Source organism: Leptonychotes weddellii, chromosome 7 (genome assembly GCF_054177405.1).
Source record: "Leptonychotes weddellii isolate Sample4059 chromosome 7, ASM5417740v2, whole genome shotgun sequence".
NCBI classification, from domain to species: domain Eukaryota; kingdom Metazoa; phylum Chordata; class Mammalia; order Carnivora; family Phocidae; genus Leptonychotes; species Leptonychotes weddellii.
Genome location: NC_138375.1, coordinates 5,171,463 through 5,195,989, shown reverse-complemented (window position 1 = coordinate 5,195,989; position 24,527 = coordinate 5,171,463). Strand labels below are relative to the sequence as shown.

General features: G+C 45.5%; 1 protein-coding gene across 1 annotated transcript in view; it reads right to left on the bottom strand.

The window, feature by feature from the left end:
- Positions 1–24,527, bottom strand: part of ADCY2 (adenylate cyclase 2) — a 369,586-nt gene that overhangs the window by 164,483 nt on the left and 180,576 nt on the right. The window contains exon 4 of the mRNA XM_081825785.1: positions 6,894–7,043. Within this exon, the coding sequence (XP_081681911.1) occupies positions 6,894–7,043 (150 nt within the window). The remainder of the gene's footprint in view (positions 1–6,893; positions 7,044–24,527) is intronic.

Genomic DNA, 24,527 nt, shown 5'->3' with positions numbered 1-24,527 from the left:
GTCCTGAGAATTTAAGTCATCAGTATGAGACAAAATGGTGTAAACCATGAAAGTAATTCTTGAACTTCAATCTGATGGACTCAAATGGCAAACACTTCGAGGACAGCTCTTTCATGAAACCATGACTCTTCATTTTTTCAACTTTCAAGCAGAAGGTAAGTGTGATTCAATCTTTCACAAATGAGTGCTGAGAATAAGCTGGTGATAAACCTCTATGTGAGCTGTGACTTCTCCATCAAGAGAGACAATGATGTCATCTATCACTTAATACAATGAAAGAAAGTGGTGACTAAGAACAATATAAGGTATGACTTCATCAGGGAAGGGGTAACAAATAAAAACTATACAAGTGACTATTTAATAAAATAGAAAAAAAGTGGGCACACAAAAAAACGTATTTCGCTGGCTGGGACAAAAGCGTAGTTAATAATCTTTGATGGCGCAAGAGCCTGAGCAGAGCCTGCATATCTGAACCAAACTGCACATAGGGTGTGATGTTGTCAGAGTCTCACATTCTGCTACCTCGACTGGATGCACCCCCGTACCCAAAGGTCTTGGGTAACATTTATAATAACATTTGCTGCTTGAGTTCTTCAGGAATGGCACCGAGGAAGTCTCACTCGCTGGAACTCTTGTTGGGCTCTTTATGCCCAATTTGGTTTCCTCAAGAAGCACATGCTGTTGAGATGCCTCTGCGTGGACTCTGCCTATCAGCTCCTGTTGAGGGGACGGAAGCTGGGGGAAACAATGAGTCCTGTAATATGAGCAGCCAGGACTGCCTCACCCCGTCCCTTCTGTGGGCGACAAGTAAACTTCTGAACTTGGGGAGATGACGCTGATAGAAAGAGTATCTGGGGCGATTATCCACCAACTATGCCAGCAGACAAAGCAAAACATTTTTCTGTTCCCTCTGTTCACCTCAAGGAAGACTGAAGTCTGCTGAGGAGGGAACTCTGGGGATGGCATGGCCGCATTCAACCCTCCCTCCTGCCACCTCGAGCTCCATGGCTCGGTCAAGGTGGCAGCTGGTATCTGTTGCTTAATGCGACTGCATCTGAGCTATCAGAGTTCAAAGGCAAGACCGGCGACTGAGCACTGTCTTAACAGGACGCGATTTTGGAGGCGGGGAAACTGTCTCTTCAATTGGGCAAGGGATTAAGTACAATCTCCACCAGCGAAACTCAGAAGTTAAGAAATTTGACCAACGTCACACTAAAAGAGAACATAACCTTACATCAACTCAGGCGGTCTGCCTCCAGAGTGCACCCTCTTCTTGGCCCCTCCACCATAGTGTGGAAATAAAGCCAGAGACAGATTCCACACTGTGCCCCTCGCGTGAGTGACCTTCCAGAGAACTTCCGGACACCCTCATGGATGACACATCGCTTATCTGTGGCAGCGCATTACCTAATGATCAAATCAGATACACATCTGGTATCGCCTTATGCTTTCTTCTTTAACCAGTAATGATAAACAACATAGTTAATTAAAGAAAAAAGTCCTTCATACCTGGGAAAATCTCTAGCTAGCCTATGCTCAGAGATCACTCCAACAAATCTGCCACAGAACCAACATGAAAGGCAAAACAGCCACTTACTTAAAGGCAGAAAAAGCCACACTTACTAGCTAAGTGATCGTGTGTAGGTAATTTGGACAGTTCCTTTATCTGGTTGAAATAGGATAAAGGACTTAGGTCATCGAGTTGATCCAGAAATAAAAAAAGACAATGGCCTTGAAAAGAGGACTCCATCCTAGTCCCTAGATCCCGTGATTATGTCACCTTACATGGCAAACCAAGAACTTGGCAGATGTGATTAAATTAAGGACCCCGAGATGGGGAGATTACCTTGGATTATCCTTATGGAGGGAAGCAGTCAGGCTAGAGGCAAATGGAGAGAAGAAAGCACAACAGACAATCAGAGGGGTGAGAGAGAGAGAGAGAGAGAGAGAGAGAGAGAGGAGAGGGGAGGGGAGAGAAGGGGGAGGGAAGGGGAGCAAAGGGGGAGGGGAGGGGAGAGAATGGGAGGGGAGGGGAGGAGAGGAGGGGGAGGGAAGGGGAGGGGAGAGAAGAGGGGGGAGGGGAGGGGAGGGGAGGCTAGGAGACGAGAGGGAGACTAGAAGATTCTATGCTGCTGAATTTGAAAATGGACGGAGGGACTAGGAGTCATGGAATTCAGGCAGGCTCCAGAAACTTGAAAAGGCAAGGAAACAGATTCTCCCTCAAAGCCTCTCAAAGGAGCCAGCTCTGCCAATATTTTGACTTTAGCTCATGAGCCTGATTTTGGACTTCTAACTTCTAATGATGAGAATAAATCTGTTCTATTTTAAGCCACTACATGTGTGGTAATTTGTTACAGCAGCAACAGGAAATGGATACAATATATGTAAAGTACTAAAGAGACTACCTGGTACATTACAAAGACTCAAAACAACAACAACAAAAATAGTTCCTTCTTTTCTCCTTTCCCTCATGAAAACGGACCAAATCTAGCAGCCCAAATCTAAAACCACTTCAACAACACTTTTCCTGGCATCTTCAATAACTTACGTAACACGATCTGCAATGCCCTAATATGACCTGCTATCATACTAGGATAAACATGGGTGCGTTCATTATCTACCCAGCCATGAACACAAAAGGACCAGTTACTTATTCCACTGAAGTCTGCACAGAGGAAAAACAACTAGTCCCCAAGGAGAGCCAGGAAGCCTACTGGCTCCCTAACCCATCCCGTCCCCCCTCCGGGGTACAGATCCCAGTTTACCAGGGCCTGTCTGTGCCTGGCTTGACCGGTGCTTTCTACTGGAACGCAAATTTTGTCTTATCCAATCTACAGCATGGTTCCAGATGAAGGGAGGCCATGTAAAAACTCTCTGAATCACATTACTTTAAAACAAAGACAACATATACATGGAAGAGGGTTTATTTTCTTTCCATTAAAAAAGCAAATCCAGTTTTTATGACTACAGAGGCAAAATTTATTTCCACTGCCCATGCGGTTAGGAGAGAAAGTTCTTGTTTTGCTCTGAATCCAGCTCTCACCAATTCCGGAGAGTCTATTACAGACTCTGGGGAAAAACACTTGCTGTTTTCTCAGCTTTGATAAAGAACCCTCTATTTCACGGACACAGTGCTCAAGAAATGGCTGTGGCGTTTCTTGCAGGATTGAGACTTAAGACAAAAGTCAAAACTCCCCGAGAAAATACCTTCTAGCCCCAACGGTGGCCCTGATGCTAATGCATTACCTCTCCCACCTGGTAAAAAAAATCATAGCTTTTAGTGTTTCCACGTGAGAGCACTTTCACGGCAAGAATATAACTCTGAGCAAATCTCTGCAAACATTTTTCATTCTCTCATCTCCCCAAATCTTACAGCACAAATAGTCACTTTATTCAAACATGGTTTTTAGTCTCTAAAAATTCATCTCATTTGCATCTAGGGAAACTACCACAATATCTGAAGAAAAGAAAGCAAAGAGCGGAGCGAGGTTGAAAAGGTTTCAGAATTCCTAGACACCTCCCAACAGCATCAGCTGCTACAGACCCCAGTGGGGTTGTCGGCGTGAGGCTTGCTGGGCTCACCTGACATTGGCTTTCCTCTCCAAGGAGTAAGGTCAACGCTGGGCGACGCTGTGAAACAGGCTCAGGAACGACTAAGATGGCGGCTGCTCAGCCAAGATGGCGGCTGCGCAGCCTCTGGGAGCATCAGCTCCCTCTGAGGCAGCTGCCGATGTAGAATACTAAAATAGATGGCACTTATTTTATCCTTATAGATGCTGAAGCAAATTCTTTTGCTCAGCACGCACCCCAGTCCTTGAATGAAGCAGTTTGAAGGACACTGCTCTTTGCCATAGTGACTATGGATGAAGCAAAGACGGTTTGTGACAGAGGCTGGGCAGGAAGTGACATGTGGATCCCGTGGACTCCATTTGGTCTGCAGCTGTACCAGGACCAGCTGTCTCAGGGGCTGACCCTCTGTGTGAAGGACACACAGATTGCCACTGGCTAATTTGTATATATTTCCTTACATCTATCAGATCGTGTCTGACTGATGTTATTAACTAAGAGAAGTTTTTGTTCCCACTTAATTACAAGCCAGTCTGAAGAGAGAACGAGCATTCATTCTAACTCTAGAAACACATTTTCCGAAGCCCTAACAAGAAAAGTACCACGTTCTGGGCACCAGACCCTGGAAGCGGGTTCCCAACTTCAACAGCAAAACACATTTTTGGTATCAGATTATATTTTATTAAACATCTTTACTACAAGGTCTTCTTCTTCTTTCAAAGTGTCCCTCTTCTCTTTACTTATTTTTTAAAAGGTTCCTTTGTAAAAAGCTAGTAAATGCCCTTATAATGCCTTATAACACTCTCACAATGGCCCCACAAATTCTCTAGCACACAGGACGCCACCGCTCTAACTCCCGGGCCACTAAGGTCACTGTGTGGCATCGGGCAACTTGGAAGCCACTGTGAAAGGCTGACCCCGGGTTCTGGTTGCTCAAGGACTCTTCAGAGAAGTATGTACTGCAGATGAGGTCGGTAGCCTGACTTACTGCTTTTGTCAGAGCTGGTACTATAAATATTAGGTTATATAATCTGTCTACTTGCAATGTCAGTTCCCTCAGCCTTGGTGCGATTTTGAAGTAGATTTTGGAGGTGATGGAACAGAAAGTTAAATGTGTCTGTCAGGACATCCTGATAGAGTCCCTGCTGTTTTTTGAAAAAGGAAACCATCTATCCTAAAACATCGGGACTCTACAGAGAAAACAGTCATGAACCCTAAGGACTGCTTGTTGAAACTGTGGAATTTTGTAGAACCCAGATTTAAAATACTACTGAACATAGGTAAATGGAAACATACTAGATAATGGTCCCAAGTTAACAACTGTCTATACTTCTTTAGGTTGAATCCAGAGTTTGAGATGCATAGAAATCAAAGAACTAAACATTTGTCCCTAAATGCCTTTGCTATACATGCTGTAACAGAAAATGCTTCCTTTTTAAAGATTTATTTATTTGAGAGAGAGAGAGAGAGAGAGTGCAGGGGAGGGAGGGGCAGAGGGAGAAAGAGAGTCTTTTTTTTTTTTAAGATTTTATTTATTTATTTGACAGAGAGAGACACAGTGAGAGAGGAGCACAGGCAGGGGGAGCGGAGGGGGGAGAGGCAGGCTTCCCGCCGAGCGGGGAGCCCGATGCGGGGCTCGATCCCAGAACGCTGGGATCATGACCTGAGCCGAAGGCAGGCGCTTAACGACTGAGCCACCCAGGCGCCCCGGGAGAGAGAGAGTCTTAAGCAGACTCTGTGTTGAGCACAGAGCCCGATGCGGGGCTCGATCTCACGACACTGAGATCATGACCTGAGCCAAAACCAAGAGTCGGACGCTCAACCGACTGAGCCCCCCAGGTGTCCCCACAAGATGCTTTCTAAACATTAACTATGAGACTTGGTAATAATACCGGTGAGAATGCGAAGCTCACAGCCACACTCCCAGTGCCTGGAATCACGCCTGACAGGCGCTCAATCTTTGTTGAGTGAATGAACTGAAATCCCTGTTTTTTTTTAAGATTTTATTTATTTATTTGAGAGAGAGAGAATGAGAGACAGAGAGCATGAGAGGGAGGAGGGTCAGAGGGAGAAGCAGACTCCCCGCCGAGCAGGGAGCCCGATGCGGAACTCGATCCCGGGACTCCAGGATCATGACCTGAGCCGAAGGCAGACGCTTAACCAACTGAGCCACCCAGGCGCCCTGTTTTGTTTTTTTTTTTAAGATTTTATTTATTTATTTGAGAGAGAGAATGAGAGACAGAGAGCATGAGAGGGAGGAGGGTCAGAGGGAGAAGCAGGCTCCCCACCGAGCAGGGAGCCCGATGCGGGACTCGATCCCGGGACTCCAGGATCATGACCTGAGCCGAAGGCAGTCGCTTAACCAACTGAGCCACCCAGGTGCCCGAAATCCCTGTTTTCAAAAAGGAATTCGATCACTCTTCTTCAGTCTATACACGAATAAAAGTCTAGCATCAAAGTTGAAAGGACGCTTTTTCACTGCCACCACCCTGATACGCTTTGGTGAAATTTCGTAGAATGGATGAACGCAGCACAACTTAACAAATAATCACGAAGCATCTTCTATGTGCCAAATGCTGAGTGTACAGCATGGGCCCTGTGACGAATGCTCTCGGGGGGGGGGGTATTCACAGAGGGGCCTCTAGAGAGGGTCACCTTTCTAGACGGGAGCTGGGTTCCTGGTGACGATATACAAACCCAGGAATAACGAAGCCAGTCATGAGCTGTCCCGCCATCGCCTGAAGTCCAGCACGTTAAAGACAGGGCCCCTTGTGCATTTATGGTTTCCCCTCCAAAGCATAGCTGTTTCCCCTGCTCTCCACCATCCTTGATGACACCGTGGCTTTGCTTGCCACACGTCCTACTCCTCTTCCTCTCACTTCTCCAATGCTTTGTCATAACCCATGTGCGTTTCCATGCACACTGGTCACCACAGAACAGTCCCCGTCACGACAATGAGCTCCCTGCTGGACCCTCCACCCCAGCTCCTATCACCTCCCTCAGGGACGATTCTGGTTACTTGCTGCCATGTGGACAACAGGCGTTGTGGGAAGCACTGGGAGGCACAGAGGGAGGAGGCTCAGATGTTAGCTAGGGTAAATGCTGTAACAGAGCACTGTGCTGTCACCAAAAGCGAGAGTCTCAGCAAAGTGTTATTATTATTAATTATTACTCTTACTGGAATGTCCCCAGCCACGTGTTGATGGCACTGGGTCTAGGTCTGCTGATGCCATCCCCGAGCATGGGCAAGCAGAGGCTCCAGATCCTTCCCGATGCCCATGATGAACGAACTGCATACTCAGTATTAACAGAAAAATGTATTTTACCTGCTGACGCTTTTCAAATTCCAGTTTGATCCGAGACTTGATACAGTTGCACGTGTCCTGATAGGTCTGCTGCAGGGCAAGCTCCATGAGATGCTTGTGGTAGGCTCCCGCCAGGTTCCCACAGATGAAAATGATCACATTAGCCAGGATCTAAAAAGACAGAAAGAGCCACTCAGGAGGGCGAGTGTTGCTAACTCGGGAACACAACAATCACGGAATGCACATTAGCACCAGCAAGAGATGAATCTGCGGGAAGTCAATTTCATTGGTTTCCAAACTCACATTTTTATTTGCTTAAAAGAAACAGCTATTGCCTTCAGGGATTCAAGCCCCTTCTTGGATCCATGCCCTTTGATGGATGACTCTGCAGACCCTCCCTTCTCTTGGGGCTCAGCCATGTGATTTGCTATGGTTAATGCAATGGGCAGGGGGTAAATGAGTGCCAGATCCAGCCCAGACTTAGAAGGCCTGGCATGTTTTTGGGTGGCTCTCCTGTGCTTCATGAGAAAGAACATGCTCTGGCTAGCCCACTGGTCCCAAAAAGATGAAAGATCCATGGAACAGAGCCAACCAGACAGCCCACAGTTTACTACTGTGTGTCACTGGGATTTTGTGGTTGTTACACAGCATTGTTTCAGTAATAGGTGACTGATCCAGGCTGTTCTCACACCAAAACCGTACTCACTGAGCCTGGGTGAGTGATAGTCCCTACTAACTTCTGTTTATATAGGAATATGGTAGACTCTAAAACCATATAAATCACTACTCTTTTGACGATAAAAAGTCAGGTCCACAAAAATTTGGGGGGAAAACCGAAAAATCCAAAGAAAAACTAAAAAGAACCTATAATAGTCCTGCCCCAGAAGAACGCCTTGTCCATATGGCCTCATCCCCACTCCATGTCCCTCTGCATTCTCCAAACTATTGCCAAACTTTGTTTGGCCAAGACCTCCATCTTGTTCCAATAGGACCGAATTCATTCTGAATGCAGTGTTTTACTTTTATTTTTTTTTAATTTTATATTAGATCAGATTTTTTTCAGGTCATAAACATTCTGTGCCAACAGGATTCTGAATGCTTGGATAACATTCACTTCTATGACTGCACAATAATTTAGTTTTATTCATACTATTCATACTATTCGACACTTACTTTATTAATATTCCTTGCATTGGCATACTGCAATAGCGATCACCGTGACATATAAAGCTTTGACTCCATGCTTCATCTTTTCCTTAGGTTGATTAGTGAAACACACGGAGTCAAAAGCCATGACTATTTTTAAGTTCTCGATACATTTTGTGAAACGGCTCCAAGGAAACATTCCATTTCTATTCTCACCCCCAGCGTAGGGCACTGTCTTTTCAGTGTGTACCCTTACATAGCACACTATTCACAAAGAGCAGGTGGTAGTGATGTATAAAACGGAGTCGTATGGATTTCACTCTTATGTGTTCAGGGCAAGACTTGCAGGTCAGAGGGTGGGTGGCCACACCTGGATAAAGCGCCCCATCGCCCCCTCCTCCACATGACCTCATGTCTCACCAAATAGGGCACTAATGGCTTTTACAACAAAGGCAGGGCATCAGCTTCCAGAAGCCCTGCATTCTTCCCTGAGAACCTCCCACTAACATCAGCTTGTTGCTCCTACCGATTACCTGATTGGAGAGGCTGGGAGAAGGATCTGGACCCCATGAGCCAAGCTTCTGCTCCTCTCAGTGGGGCCCTCCCTCATCCCCTCTGTTCTCAGCTAGTGGAGCCTATGGACCCTCACACCCCAGTGCTGGGAGCAGGAGGAGGTGGGGTGATTCAGGGCAACGGTGTCACGTCCCTGTGGCCCAGATCCAAGCCATTATCTCCCAACAGCTGTAACGGTAGCAAAGGGGATATCCTGGTCTCCATCCACCTGATGTCTTTGCCTCACTCTCCGTAGGTTCTGAATACAGGTGGAAAACAGGGCTCCTCAAGCCCCGGGAAACCCATTTTGGGGATGGAGGGCAAAGCAGGACAGGGTGAGACATGGGAAGGGTGATATGATGAGCTCCTCTCTGTGAACAGACACTCCGCAGAAGCGGGGGAAGGGTTGTTCAGACCAGAAGGGCCTTCCAGTTGTCCATCAAGCCCACAGATCCAGGAGGCGGAGAGCTCCCACAGCTCGCCCTCGCGCTCACAGCAGCCCCCGAAAATGTCCTTTTAGGCAACCTCATCCTCCTGCTGTAGAACGGGTGATTCAAGCATGAACTCTGGGTATTGCCGTCTGTCTGATGTGTACACAGCTGATGTGTGTATGTGAGTTATTGGTCATGTGTGCACGCGTACAAAGTGTGTGTCATGCGTGATCTGTCCGTGTGATACATGCATGTGACACATACATGCCTCTGACACGTCCCTGGGTGCCGTGTGGGACGGACCTGTGTTACGGTATGTGGTTTGTGTGATGTCTGCGGGCACGCTATGCATGTCACTCTACACGTCCCGTGTGGCTCTGCATGACATGCGCATGTGCTGTGCACATCTCTGGTGTGACAAATGACGTGCATATATGAGACGCCGTGGTCTGAGTGGGAGGCGTGTGTGCTGGTGCTGTGCGTGTAAGTGTGAGCCCCGGCCCAGAGAGTGGGAGCAGCCAACACTTCTAACCGTGCCCGTAGCCACCCTTGCACCCGTCACCTCTGTGAACGTCAGTCACGTGAGCAAAGGCGCTCACTCGTGAAGTCCTGGCTCCCCCTGCAGGAGGAGGCCTCCTCTAGCTGACGGGGTCAATGTCAGCGTCCTGCCCTCGGCGCACTGTTAATTCGGCCCTGCCTTACTCTGCTTCTGCGAAATGACCGTCTATTTGCTAGATTCTCCCAACTTCGTCACTGCTGGACTTGCTTTGAAGGACGGTGCACCACAGAATGCAGACAATGAGGAAAGCCAACACAAACCAGACGGCTCAGAATTCGAAAATGCTCTCTCTTTCCTTATTAGGTACAGCTGGAACGATAAGTTAAGTGATTATCTAGGGGAGATTTTTCTTTTTCTCCTTAAAAAAATGCCTTCAAAGCAGAAATGTCAACATTTCAGGAAGTGGGTTCCTCCAAAATGAGAACCAAATATAAGCAACAGAGCCCAATGACGCCATCAGCTGTCCCCAGGAGCCCCCTCAGCAGGGTGCGGGAACGGGGGGCCCTTCTCTCGCAAACCCAGAGCCACCCACTGGGACGGTGCGTCCTGCCTTCTCCTGTCTTCTGCTGAGGACCCCCGTTTGAAACCCCCGGGCCCCAGAGTGGGGCAAGTGTGCTGTGGCCCCATGGGTGGGCTGCCCCACCCCGCAGTCCTGCTGTGGGGACACCTGTGGTCCCTGCCAACCCCCCCCACCTGATGGCAGAGGCTGTGTGGCCCCCCAGAGGGATGCGACCCTTTGACCCCAAGTTCTCAGCTTCCACTTGAGCTGCCAATTCAGTGCGTCCATTGTGAGGCAGGTGCGTGGGGCCCCTCTCGCGGCAGAACCACTGGCCCCAAGTGCCACAGCTCTTTACGACTGTAGTCACTTCCTCCCACTCACCGGGATGGCGAGGGCAACAGGCCGCCTCGCCCATCCGGGACACCTGCTGCACTCCAGCACCATCTCCCTGAGCAACCGTCACTGGGCCGCATGACCTCATCCTGCAGCTCAGGCCCGCGTTCGAGCCGTCGCGTCTGGACCGCACCCGCAGGCTAAAGCCGGGGTCTCCCGCAGGCCCACTGGGCCCTTGCCCATCGTGTGTCGTCACCAGGCAAACGCTTCCTGTCTACTAGGAAGCGCCCCCCACATTCTACAAGGGGAGCCTGTCTGTCCGAGGACAGAGGGGGCTCCTGAAAGACAAGTGCGGCTTCCTCGGTTCCGGCCTGACACCGCGTGTTGGCAAATCTGCACTGTCCCGGAACCGAAGGAAAAGCCAGCTTGCGGGTCATTCTGGATGTTGCACTGCTTCAAACGACACGGAATTGCAACACTTCCTGGCTACAGACAGGTGGAGAGGATGTATTCACCAACTTTTATTTGGATATGCAAAGGGAAATGCTTAAGAAATAATAATAACTAATAAATAAAAAACTAAGAGTTTTAATGTCAAGTCAAATATGGTATATTTTTATCTGATGGAAAAAATTAATTAAATTTTCTGATACCTGGTTTCACCCCAAAATACAGTACTCTTTAAGATTAACAGAACTGGCCCCAGCATTTTAATAACTACAGAAATTGGGGTGCCTGGGTGGCTCAGATGTTTAAGCGTCTGCCTTCGGCTCAGGTCATGATCCCAGGGTCCTGGGATCGAACCCTACATTGGGCTCCTGGCTCAGCGAGGAGCCTGCTTCTCCCTCTCCCTCTCTCCCTGCTCATGCTTTCTCTCTCTCTCTCTCTGTATCTCTGTGTCTCAAATGAATAAAATCTTTAAAAAAAAAAAATAACTACAGAAATTTACAAATGTGATTGATGTCCTAAAGTACCTTTCTTTCAAAAGGGTGCATTCACATAATGATTTTGTATAAAACCGAGGGCACCAAGGAAGTGATTCAGTTAAAATGGTCTTTGCAAAAATAATATCACAGCATTTTATTTTCTAGAAAACTGTTAGGCAGAACACGATGAAAAACCCCATTTTCAACAACGTTGGATTTGTTTTATAACATCAAACCATCGTGATGCCTTCTTTTATCTTGTTGCTCCATTTAGCTACTTTTGCATCTGTCAGAGAACAGGAGAGGGAACATGGCCTCCCACGAGATGTCTTGGAAGAAAACAATTTGTTGAGGGTGAAAACATCAGTGAAAAGTTTACCCCGAAAGGTCAAACCGGGCCTTGAAGGATCCGGGATGTGCGCAAGCTGCGTGCTGCCAAGATGGTCAGCCCAGCCGCTCCCCACTCCCCACCGCACCTTATTGGAAGTGGGGTCATCCAGCAATGCTGCTCAGAGATTCTCAGAACTGAAAAATCCAAACATACCTTGCATCTTTTCATCCTCAAGAGAGCCCAGAAGATAAAACCACCAGGAGGATGGACAAGTTTTATTATTTCATTTTAGAGGCAAAGAAACGGTCTAAAAAGTTAAGAGATTGGAGGGTAGGTCCCCATGCACGCGAGGCTCTCAGGATTATTCCTGCCCCATCCCACACTGCCCCAGGTCATATGGGTCAGGCAGGTTGGTCCAGTGTGATCCGACCCTCTGCTAGGGCGTGGGGAAGGTATTTCCAGGGAATTTCTGAAGAGATGTGTTATATTGTAAGAAGCTCATAGTTTTTTGGTTTTTTTTTCCTTTATAAAGCATCTGTATCTTATGCTATAAAGCACTTTGATCATTTAAGTTATTTTAAGTGGTTGTGTGTTGGAGGCCACCTGTCCACGGAGCTTTTAAGTGGGGATGATGATGCATCTGTGTATGTTCAAAGGAAAGTAACACTGGGGCAGAGGAGGGGTCTAGCTGCTTCTAATGGATCATGTGACCAAGAGCAAAGGACCTGAGCGTTACCTCACTTGAGAGGAGAACATTCAAGTACGTGAGTTCATTGTCCTTAAACATCTGAGAAATTACCATGTGGCTTAGGTGACCACTCAGAAACTTTGCAACTCTGAGATTTTATGCATTTTAAAGAGTTCAATATTCCTGCTCTTAATCTTAGGGGTAGGGACTGCAAACTACAATGCCCCCACAGGACGGCAGATGTACATGTGTGCTAAGGGCAGTCTCCTGGGAATGAGAGGATCAGCATCACTTAAGGACATGATTTCACCATGAATTAATAGCACAGGGTTGAAGGAGAAAGGACACTATAGCATTTGAAATAGGTCATCAGTTTAAGACAGAGCAGATCATCAATATGCAAAAACACTAATTATAAGTCAAAAGAAAATAAAAGGAATACAAGAACGTGATGAAAAGAGCTGCAAATGAATATTCAGCAAGCTCGCTGCATCTCATAAGCATCAAATTTGTCTTAAATAAAACGCTCTTGCTCGGGAGAGAAAATGATCGGGTAGAATTTCCCGTAACAGAGCTCTCAAACAGGCTGAGAGAGGAAGAGACCAGAGCCCTCTCTCTCCACCATGAGAAGACACAGGGAGAAGGGGCCATCTGTAAGCCAGGAGAACTCTCACCAGGAGCTGAGTCATCAGGCACCTTGATCTGGGATGCCCCAGCCTCCAAAACTGAGAAATCAGTGTCTAGTCTGAGCCACCCAGGTGGCGGTGTTATATTACGACAGCCCAAGCACACTAAGACAGAAAGGTGTAATGGAAATCAAGAGACCCACCACCTCAACCATGGGTGTTATAGGGCTCTGAGTTCAAGACTGGAATTGAAAATCAGGAGGTGATTTGGTGCAATTTGATTTCCTATGGAAATGGCCACTGAAAACAGACAGTAATGTTGGTTGTGACTTTTACTGTCATTATTCTCTTTTATATTACATGTTATTATTAAATTTTTTTGAATAGCACGCATCGTGTTATTTTTCCAGCCACATTTGGGTTGAAGGATACAGTATCTCATACGTAGATGGGGCTTAAGTCCAGTATCACAGGTAGATGAAACTGGGGGGACGCTTGAGACCCTTGCTCATCTCAGAAGTGTACCATCAGCTCATCATAAGCCAAAAGGAAGAGATGAGCCTAGAAAATACTCAAGACAGGGCACCTGGGTGGCTCAGTTGGTTAAGCGACTGCCTTCAGCTCAGGTCATGATCCTGGAGTCCCGGGATCGAGTCCCGCATCGGGCTCCCTGCTCAGCAGGGAGTCTGCTTCTCCCTCTGACCCTCCCCCCTCTCATGCTCTCTCTATCTCATTGTCTCTCTCAAATAAATAAATAAAATCTTTAAAAAAATAAAAATAAAAAAAAAATACTCAAGACCTTGACAGAAAGTTCCTCCCACAATGAAAGTCATTGAGAATATGGCTTCCCAAGAAGGGAAAGCTGACTTAACCAAGCAGAAAACCAAACTTGTGCTTCTGAGCTCAGCGTCTACAGAGTTGAAATAGATGGGGATGAGGTTGGCTTGATGAACAGTTGAGAATAACAAAAAAGAGACAAAACACAGAGTTTCCAATTTTCTGAACTCTGTGGGAAAAGACTACACCAGCCTCCTCCATGGAGATTTATAACTCACTCTCCTTTCTGCAGAGGAGGGCACTGTCACACTGTTTATTCTCTTGTCTATCTTTGACATGGAACAATCGTAGCATTCAGGGCTTAGCTCCTCTCCACGAAGGCAAGAGAGGAGACCAAACAAGTAAGTTGTATGGGAAGGAGGGAGCCACATTACTACTATAACTCACAATGCACATTTCTCTGGCTTCCAAAGTGGGGCCCCTCGTTTCCTTTGTATTGTGACCAATTTTGCAGGCCATTTCTCCAGAGCAATGCTATCAGACATTTCTCTCCCCACTCCCTTCAGTGTCAACAGAGCTCCAAGTCCAATTCCGAGAGCACCTGATGACAAAGCTCATCTCTGTCTGGTCCTGACCCTGTCTCCTGCCACCCAGCCTGCTGGTACAGTGACACTTGGCTGATTACACCTGACATTTTGTTAATCACCCAATCAATGATTAACTGAACTTTATATCTCGGCTAATACCCCATAGAAATCATTACCACCATGGTCTTTAGGAGTCCAAAGTGTCAGAAGGTTAATTATCCCAAAGAGATTCCACTCTGCTTTCAGAAACTCAAGGGACCAGATGGTCCTGGATGGTCCAAGCGGCTATTAATTACAGGTCTCTGAATCGTCCCAAACTCTCTCTCCCATATGTAATGACACACACACACATAACAGAACACATTTTAAGTGATATGTCTCAGTGCTTTTCACAACTTCAGAAATATGTAATTATCTACTAATTAAACTCAAATTTTACTAATCTTAAATCAGTTTTCCTAAGGATCTGCACCAAGCAATATACAACAATTTGCTTAATTCTGGTGATTTCTGTGAACTTAAACATGAAAAAAAAAAAAGAAAATTTAACACACTTTAGAGTGTCATTAATTTAGATCCTCTAATTAATCTGAAACAATGAAATCCAGCTTCATTTAAACACCATACAAAATTCTCTCCATTCATCACCACTTTATGGGCAACATGTTTGATCTGTACCCACTCATTAAAAAATTTAAAAGCCAACAGGCATTCAAATTCAAACAACAAAAATGACCGAGGCTATCAGGCCCTTCAGTCTGTGCGGCTTCGTTCAAGATGAAATGATAATTCTATTTCATGGTGCACGTGTGAGATACAGATTTCCTTCCAAGGAACACAGCGCACCAGAAGGGAGGCGTGCCTTTTGTGGATTCGTGGGGCAGTTTTGCCCTGATGGTCTGTGACATGCTCCAGTCCTGTTATAACCCACACAATGGTAGGTAAATTTAGAATTAAACAAACCAAGCACAGTGCACCCTCTGACTACGATTGAATAAGAGGACACTTTATGAAGATAAACAGACCTGAATGGAGATATCAAATATAACGTGACAACAGCGGGACAACTCCCTAGGGAAGAGGCACAGCAACACAGGGATGGCATGGCCGATCTTGGGCGTGAACTTAAACGTGACATTAAGCGAGTGCATTCACAGAGAGGCAACGGATTGCAAACTCCTGCGAAAACAAGGCTCCAAATACAGGAGAAACACAACGAGCACTGTGATTCAGAAGGTCTACTTCTGAATTGGAATGCCCTTTTTAGTAAGGGCAAAAAAATGTTCCACAAAGTCACACTGTAATTAAAAAAAAGATAAATCACTGCCTGGATGCATAAACTGAACTCTTTTGTGAATAGGAAAACAAAAAATGCCCTATTACCAACTAAACTTTAGATGTTTCCTTAATGATACCAATTATGGGAGGTGAGAACTGTTAGCAGCTTCCCTTTTAATAGAAGAAAAGGCCGATATGAACTTAAAGACAGTCTCTCCCCAGAGCGTTTTCCCCTCTCCTACTCTATAGGAAGTGATGTAATGAACGTCTCGCCTCAGCTCATATTAAACCATCACCAGCTGTGTGTGGCATTTCTACAAAGGAACGACCAGCCCCAAATGTCGAAGGAATGAACGTTTTAACGCTTCAGTGGACTCTCTGATAATTTCTAAATGATCTGTCTTTAAAACTCAGTATCGTGTTGGTATGAATGGAATTGTAACCCCACCAAATTCAAATCCAGCCTGAGCACTGTGTTCTGTAAGAATGCAAAGACACGTTTTTAGTGCCATCGACACCAGATCTTGATTTCTGGTCAATTTCAACCAGAGACTATACATTCGTTTGGCCCGAATCACCAAGAAGCATCTTTTGTTTTCCCAAACGACCATGAGTACAGCAGTTTTCCCAGGTGGCAGCATTCAAGGACCATAATAAAAAAGAGTGGACTTTGCTAAACATGTAGTAGTCAGTTGGGATGCCATGACGAAACATCCCAGATGGGGTGGCTGAAACAACAGACATCAATGTTCCCATGAGAGCCTGGAAGTGAGATCAAGGTGTTGCAGGTTTGGTTTCCCCTGAGGCCTTTCCCTGGCTTAGAAAGGGTCTTCGTGTTTCATTCTAGCTGCGTCCCTGCACAATCTTTTCTCTGTGTGAGCTTCTCCACACGTGGCCCTGGGTCTCCTTGTGGGTCCTAATCTCTTCTTCCTACAGGGTTCCAGGCAGCTTGCACTAGAGCCTACCCAAATAACCTCCTATTAACTTTATCACCTTCACATGCCCTGTCTTCACATGCAGTCACATTCGGAGGTCCTGGAGGTGGGGGCTTCAACATACTAATTATTTTGTGGGCAGGGGAGGCACCACTCAGTCCATAATAACAGGATGTTGAGTTTTAAAAATACATTATTTATAAATTGCCAGAGAAGCCACTGAAACATTAAAACGTGCATTCCTTAGACATTTGGGGCTGGTCGTTCTTTTGCAGAAATGCCACACACAGTGGATGATGGTTTAACAGGAACGGAGATGAGACATTCATTACATCCCTTCGTTCAACCAACGTTATTGAGCATTCATTTATGATCAACTAAATGTTGTACCTCCTTCCCGTGAAATCAACGTCACTGGAATAAATGCAATAAAACAAACCAACCCTAAAAGTCAACAAAGCAAGCAAACAAACACAGGTGACACAAAGCAAGCCTGTCATGACGGGACAGTGAGTCTGCGGCGACAGCTGCGAGGCTCGGGGGGGATCCCGGATGATGCCATCATGGGTGCTCACAGCTAGCTGTCTTTATGCGAGAAGGGTGCAGTGGTTGAAGGGAGACTTACGATAAGTGGAGCATACTTCTTCCAACATTATTACAAAATTTTCCTTGCAAAAATTTAAGCCACTAAAACCACAAATGCAGAGGTTCCCAAATGTCCCTGTTTCACAATGCTCGTAGCATCTCATGAATTTTTCATAGCATTCCTAGGGCAAAGGAAATACCCCAAAGTATTGTTTATTAAGTAGTAATGTCCAGAGAAGTTAAGTATTATGACCTGACAACCTAGTAATTGTTGGGGGAAAAAAACAACATATATTTTCAAACAAAATATACTATTTTTGTTTCATTTTTATAAGACCCAGGGACTTATGATGGGCCCTCAGGAGCACTGTGTTAACTTCACAACCGTTGGATTCCGATTCAGCACTGCCACTCATAATTCCTGCTCTGTCTTCACTAATGAACTACAGTTTTGACAAAATAAATAATTCATTAACTCAACAGAATTGGAAGTGTTACTAAAATCATGATGGGGCATGCGACGTATTTTCTCCTTCGTAAACTCTGAAAAGGTATACTTGATTAGACCAAAAATCTATGAGACTTGTTGGCAGCTTACACAAAGGTGGTTGCTTCTCCTAAATAAACCCAACCTGAAGGTATTATTGTGCAGGTTTTTAGAAGATCCAGCTCAGAGTAGCTAACCATGATGAGCCCGATGAGCCAGGGTCTCATCCAGAAAAGAGGGGGAAAGTCTCCTGAAATGACAATTTACAATGGTTTCCAGACAGAGAACTTCACATGCACTTTTTCAGCTTGTAAGAAAAGTAAGCAAGAAAGCCCCGACCTTCATCTGGGACTGTCGTGATCATATTTTAAAACGCTAGTGTTTCCAAGTCTAAGTGCATTTCTGGGATGAATTAACTTGCTTCCTGATGGTGTGAAGAAGTACTGCAAGCCAGGGAGGAAAGAGAAATCCATCCAAGGCTACCAGAACTCCAAAGAACAAGTATAAAAAGTTAAGAATCTTCACTTCCATTTTCCAGTGGGCACATTACATAAATAAACTTGCCTAGTCCACTGAAAAATCAAGAGTAAAATTATTTGATGACTAGTCCCCAGGTATTCAGAATAAAGGGTGGAAATCCTAGCTGATAAGTCATGATGTCCCCTTTATTTTGTATCACATATAAATCAGGTCTTAACCAATTAGAGCAATATTTGCCATCTCACAATTTATTTTAACTATTTGAGAAACACAGCAATGCCTTTCTTTATGACTGAATAAGACTACTTAGGGAATGAAATTACATAGAGCAGCACAAAAGTTGACTGAATGTTTAAGAGACAGAGAGAATAGCCTGGGAAATGGTCTTTACACAAGAAAGGAGAAGAGGCCGGCTGTGCAGGGCGCCCCATGGTCAGGTGGTCCTGAGGGCTGCCTTCCTCCTCTCCCGCACATCAACCTGCTGTGCTTACTGGGGGCACACTTCTCACAGCTCAAGGACTTCCACAGGCATTGCTCTGAAAGACGCCGATGAGAAAACAAAACAAAACAAAACAAAACACGTGCCCAGCATCAGAACCACATGGCTCCAAAATGGGTGAAACAATTTGATTTTAAGAATCTGCATTTAGGGGCGCCTGGGTGGCTCAGATGGTTAAGTGTCTGCCTTCGGCTCAGGTCATGATCCCAGGGTCCTGGAATCGAGCCCCACGTCTGGCTCCTGGCTGGGTGGAGACCCTGCTTCTCCCTCTCCCTCTGCCTCTCCCCTGCTCATGCTCTCGTTCTCTCTCTGTATCTCTCCGTCTCAAAAGAATAAATAAAATCTTAAAAAAAAAAAAAAAGAATCTGCATTTAGAAATTGCTTTGTTTAGATGAAATCTGACAACCAAATTCCACAAGATGGAAGAAGAACAGTTCTTAACCTCCATGCTCAAGAGAACTGCACAGACCTGGACCATCACCCCTGGTTATCAAGTGTCCCCAGGCAACGGGGATTCTGGGCTCTGGTTCATTCCCGACTTTCTCCCAACAGCAAGCCAGGCTGCTCCTAACCATGCAGTACCCTCCCCTTACCGCACAAAACCCTTCCTTCTCCATTTCTCATTTTTCCTTTGTGACCAACTCTTAAAGGCTTGTCTACTTGAGCTCTTTCTACTACTTTGATCCCCGACTCCCCATATTCCATTTCAAACTAGGTAGCAACCCCAAGACACCACCGGAAGTACCCCCGTCAAAGCCACTGGCCACCTTCCATTCCCCTCCTCAGCCCCTCACATGATTCCTGAGGAGCACCTCAGCAGCCAGCCCCTGGTCACCTCCTGCTGCCCAGAACCCCCACCTCCCTCAGCTTCCGGGGCTCCATGTTCCCTGGGGTCCACCTGTCCCACTGACTTCCCCGTTCTGACTCCACTGTTCCACTCTCCAGGGCTCCATGTGGGCCCCCGATTTCTCCCTCCAAGGGTCATCCGTGCACCTGACTTCTTCAACACCAATACCCAAAGGCAGACCGCTAGCCCAGATCCGGCTTCTGACATCTGCACTGTAATGTCTGCCTGAAAGTCCATCTACACCCTGCCCGAAGGCACCTTCAACTTCACCTGCTAACCCCCAACTCCCCTCTAGGCACCACGCCCTCCTTTGGGGTCCTCCAACTTCCTCATCGCTCCAGGCCAGAGGCCTTTGCACACAGTTCTCTGGGCCCAGGAGAGCCCCTTCCTGCCCCTCTTCCCAAGTGAGACTGCCCTTCTCCTCCCTGGCTTGTAGGTCAGCCCCTCCCCGGCATGCTCCCCAAATGCCTCTCTGTTACTCACCAGCATTACACCCAGTTGTCTCCTCCAAGATTACTGGCCCCAAAAACACAATCATTTGTATTTATTCATCTGCTTATTGCCTGTCTCTCTGGCTGGACTCTTCTGTTCCAGGATAGCAAGGATCCCATATATTTTATGCCCTTTTGTATATATTGGTTAGTTCCTAAAGGGTCTATCATCAAGTGCATTTGGTAAATATTCTTTGAATGAATTAATATAATCCCTTATATCCATATGATTCACAACATCAGAATTGGAGAGATCCTAATTCATATATGGAATAAAAATATATTCTTTCATTTAACAGGTATTATTGAGGGCCTACTATGTGCCAGGAACCGTTCAAGGTGCAGGGATTATAATTTTGAGATTAAAGACAAAAATCCTTGCTTGTCTTCACGGAGCTTACATTTAAATATGATTTTTTGACCTTAGATCAATCCACTCCTTTTTTTCTGCCTTTTATATTTGGAAATAAAGCTTCATAGTTGCTTTGTAAGATGTTATCTTTAATATCAGGGTTATGGTTTGTCCTCGCAGTAAATCCACGCAAATGATAACTAGAACAGACATGAAGAATTTGGACCCCGAATGGTCCCATCAAAGTTATCCTGAAAAAAAAAATGCAGATATGTGTTTTGTCACCTGAAAGAGAATGACACTCTCCTAGGCTGGGCAGATTTGACTCTGATCTGTTGGGTAAACTAAAACATCTAAAGAAAAGATGTCTGTTAAAAAGGGGGGGGGTGAGTAGGTGGTGAAGATTTCAATTCTGGAAGCACAGAAAAAGGCCAGTCTCTGATGAAAACAGTGCCATCCAGAGCAGATGGCATTTTGTCAGCTGATTCTAGTACCTTCCACCTGGCTGATGCATCCCCCCCTGCGGAGGTGCATACTTAAGGCTTTCAGAAGCTGAGGTCTTAAACCACACATTCTCAATGGGGGCTGTATCACCCCCCAGAGGGCAAGCATCGCTTCTTGGGGAAAGCAAGAAAAATTACTTTTTTCTTTTCTTTTTTTTTTTTTGAGAGAGAGAGAGAACGCGCGAGCAAGCATGGGGGCAGAGGGAGGAAGGGCAGAAGGAGAGCGAGAGAGAATCTTAACAGGCTCCATGCCCATTGCAGGGCCTGATGTGGGGCTCAGTCTCACAACCCTGAGATCACGACCCTCATGGAAATTGAGTGGGATGCTTAACTGACTGAGCCATCCAGGTGCCCCAAGAAAATTACTTTTTGAATGTATAATGCACAGGCATGCATACATTACTTAAATAAATATGCAATATTCCTGTGGTACTAAAATTTCATGGGGGGGTTAGTTAGGAAAAAAAATATCTAAAATGGCTCTTTAGGAGAGTAATAATGTAGAATAGTCAAGAGACATTGCCTTAAACATCATCTGTGCTATCTCCGTGCTCATGGGGACCTCTGGAAAAGGAGGTTTCTTGGTACAGAAATGGTAAGGGATAATTTCATAAACTATCTGATCTACTGACTGTCATAATCCTCATGATAAATTAGTACATTAAATATCATTGTTTTTCACTTTTGTTAGAGCAAGTCAGCCTCCCAAGGTCGGCGAAGTTTGGTTTACTAACAAGATTACATTTCGGAACTCTCCAGACTGAAGGCCACTCCCCGTAGGAGTGAAAGCTCCCAGGTGGACAGACTACCTGTGTAGACCGGCTTCCCTGGGAGACACATCTTCTGATGGATGACATCATTCTTCAAATTAATACCAATTTATCTCTAACTCTATCAGGCACAGATTTAAATATACCCTTCTTAATCTATGTATATTTCCCACTTGATAGTACACATAAATCCCGCCCAATTCTGCAAGCGACTTTTGCCATCTTTCATAGTTACAATGAATCTAATGAAAACATCATGATCACATACAAATGCAAATTTCACTCACAAACTGGGCTCCATTTAGGGAACTGAAGACTCCCATCTTAAAGCGCACTGCAATTGTAATTGCCATACAAATACCTCCTCTGATGTGTGTTTAGGAATAGAAAAGGCAAGATAAGGCTTCACCAAGGTGCTTTCCTCACAAGAGCTCCTTGCAGCAAGGTACGAAAATGGGCTGTGCCTTAGAGCCACCTGGCAGTTTAAAAAGATATATACGTGCCCAGGACCCACACCTGGAGAGTGAGCAGGCTATTCCTCTTTTAACATAAATCTCCCCGGACTTATGCACTGGGAAAGGAGAAACCAACATCAGACATGAAGTAGAGGAGGAGCCTTGAATACTGCCAGAACAAAGAAACAATTCAGGTGGAGAGGAGCTGAGGATTTCATCATGGATGGAATGAATAATGGTTCATGTTAATGAGGATGTGCTTCCTCCAAGGAGGTGGGCTTTGCCATTCAAAGGAAAAATGTGAGGTGTAGTGTGATTATTTAGACCAAAGGAGAGACAGCCTTCAGCTCATTTAGGAGGACCCTGCATTGATCGGAGGAGGGAAATGAAGGCTGGGGTCCAGACAGCAGAAGAATCTAAGCCTAGGTACAGCTGAGGCTGAGCACTGGGGTAAGGGCGGGGGAGGGGTGGAAGACAATATGTGGGGACTGTGACATCAGAGAAATATTCTCAGGAGGATTGGCTTCCCTGTAACTTCCAAAGGAATACTTTCAAATGCACTCTTTCAGGATTACAGAGCCCCTAGCCATAACGCACCCCTAAGTATCGTTTTGAAAGCAAAGAACAAACATTCAGTGGTTTCTAAGACAAGTGGAAAACAGAAATCATCACATTAAAACCAGTTAATAAACCAGCATTCTGAACTTATATGTCATTCTCTTGTTCTTTTGTTAGAGCAAGTCAGCATCCCGGGTCTGAGAGTGTTTGGATAGCAGAGCTGATAAATTTGGGATTCATGAGGGGATTACACCTCACAGCCTGCAAAAATGCAATCTTGCCCTTTGCATCAAGATGGATGGACCAAGAGGGCATTATGCTAAATGAAATAAGTCAGAGAAAGACAAATATCACATGATTTCACTTGTCCGTAGAATCTAAAAACAAGATAAGCAAACAAAGAAAAAATCAGACATTTAAATACAGAGAACAAACTGACATTTGCCAGACAGGAGACAGAGAGGGAGGATGGGTAATGTATAGAATATACGAGTCACGTACAGAAGTGTCGGATCAGTATGTTGTACACCTGAAACTGATATAACATTGTATGTCAACTATACTTTAATAATAAATTTTAAGAAATGTTCCCAGGTGGAACCTTTGCTAATAAAGAAAATGTTGTATTTAAATGATCATTGGGTGCCTGGGTGGCTCAGTCAGTTAGGCGTCTGACTCTTGATTTTGGCTCAGGTCATAATCTCGGGGTCATGGGATTGGCCGAGTCAGACTCCGTGCTCAGCAGGGAGTCTGCTGGTGATCCTCTCTCCTTCTCCCTCTGCCCCTCCCCCCATTCCCACAGGCATGCTCTCTCTCGCTCTAAATAAAATCTTAAAAAATAATTTAAAAAATAAAAACTAAATGATCATTGACTGAATTTAGACTTAAATGTAAAACTGTCTTTTATAAATAACAATATTTTAAATTGCATTAAATCATATAAATAAATAATATATTCAATTGTATTAAATTTTGCATTGATGACTGATGAATGAACAAATGCACATGATTATTCTCTGCAGAATTCATTTTTTCCAGGGCTTTCCTTCATCCCCCTGCCTGCTATCTGCATCACCATTAGGTTCAGGCCCGCTGGGGAACAGCTCAAGAGGAGAATTGTGAGTGAATTGCCCGTCATGTCATGTCATGTCATGACAGCAGGGGCTATCCCAGAACCACCTACGATGTTCTCCACAGGCTGTAGTAATGCCCATAAGAACCCATCTGTGGGCACGCCCATAAACACAGCGCATGCTCAGCCTGAGTAACAGCCTTCCTCAGGTTTACCAAGAGCTGCAAAATAACTGCACTGGGGCTTTCTGTCAAAGGAGGTGGCCATAGCCCCACATTCGAAACAGCATTCACCTGCATATTTAAAGGAAAAAATGCTGCAGTCTGGTAGTTTATGTACTTTGGAGTAATTACTGCCCACTAAATTAATAGCTATTCCTCTCAATCCTGGCATCAGGCAAGATGGCAACATCAGGTGGTATGGTGAGGACCTCTAAGAACCAGGTCAGGCCGGGTTACACAAGCACTCGGAGGGAGTAGCTAGGCAACACCTTTCCCAGCCCCTTTCTCTGGGTACCTACAGAGGCTGGAAACCCACACACTTGTTTCCCCAGTTTCCCACATAGCTGGGAATGGGACTAGATGTGAATCAAGTCAGCTTTGGAAAAGGAAGACTCTCCATGTTGGCTTTTAATTTCCCACTAAAAAGGAACATACACAATTCACGGGAAATGTTCACTTTCCTACTCCTACTTGCTTTGAATGCAGATGAAATGGCTGGATCTGCAGCAACCTCCATATGACCGTGAGGAAAAGCCAATGGACTCTGGAAACATCAGTCCTGATTTCATTGATTTGCTGGACCAAGGTCAACGGCCCCTCCACCTTTGGATTTCTTTTTACTGGAGGCAAGTAAATTTCCATTTGTTCAAGCCTCTGTAGTTTGATT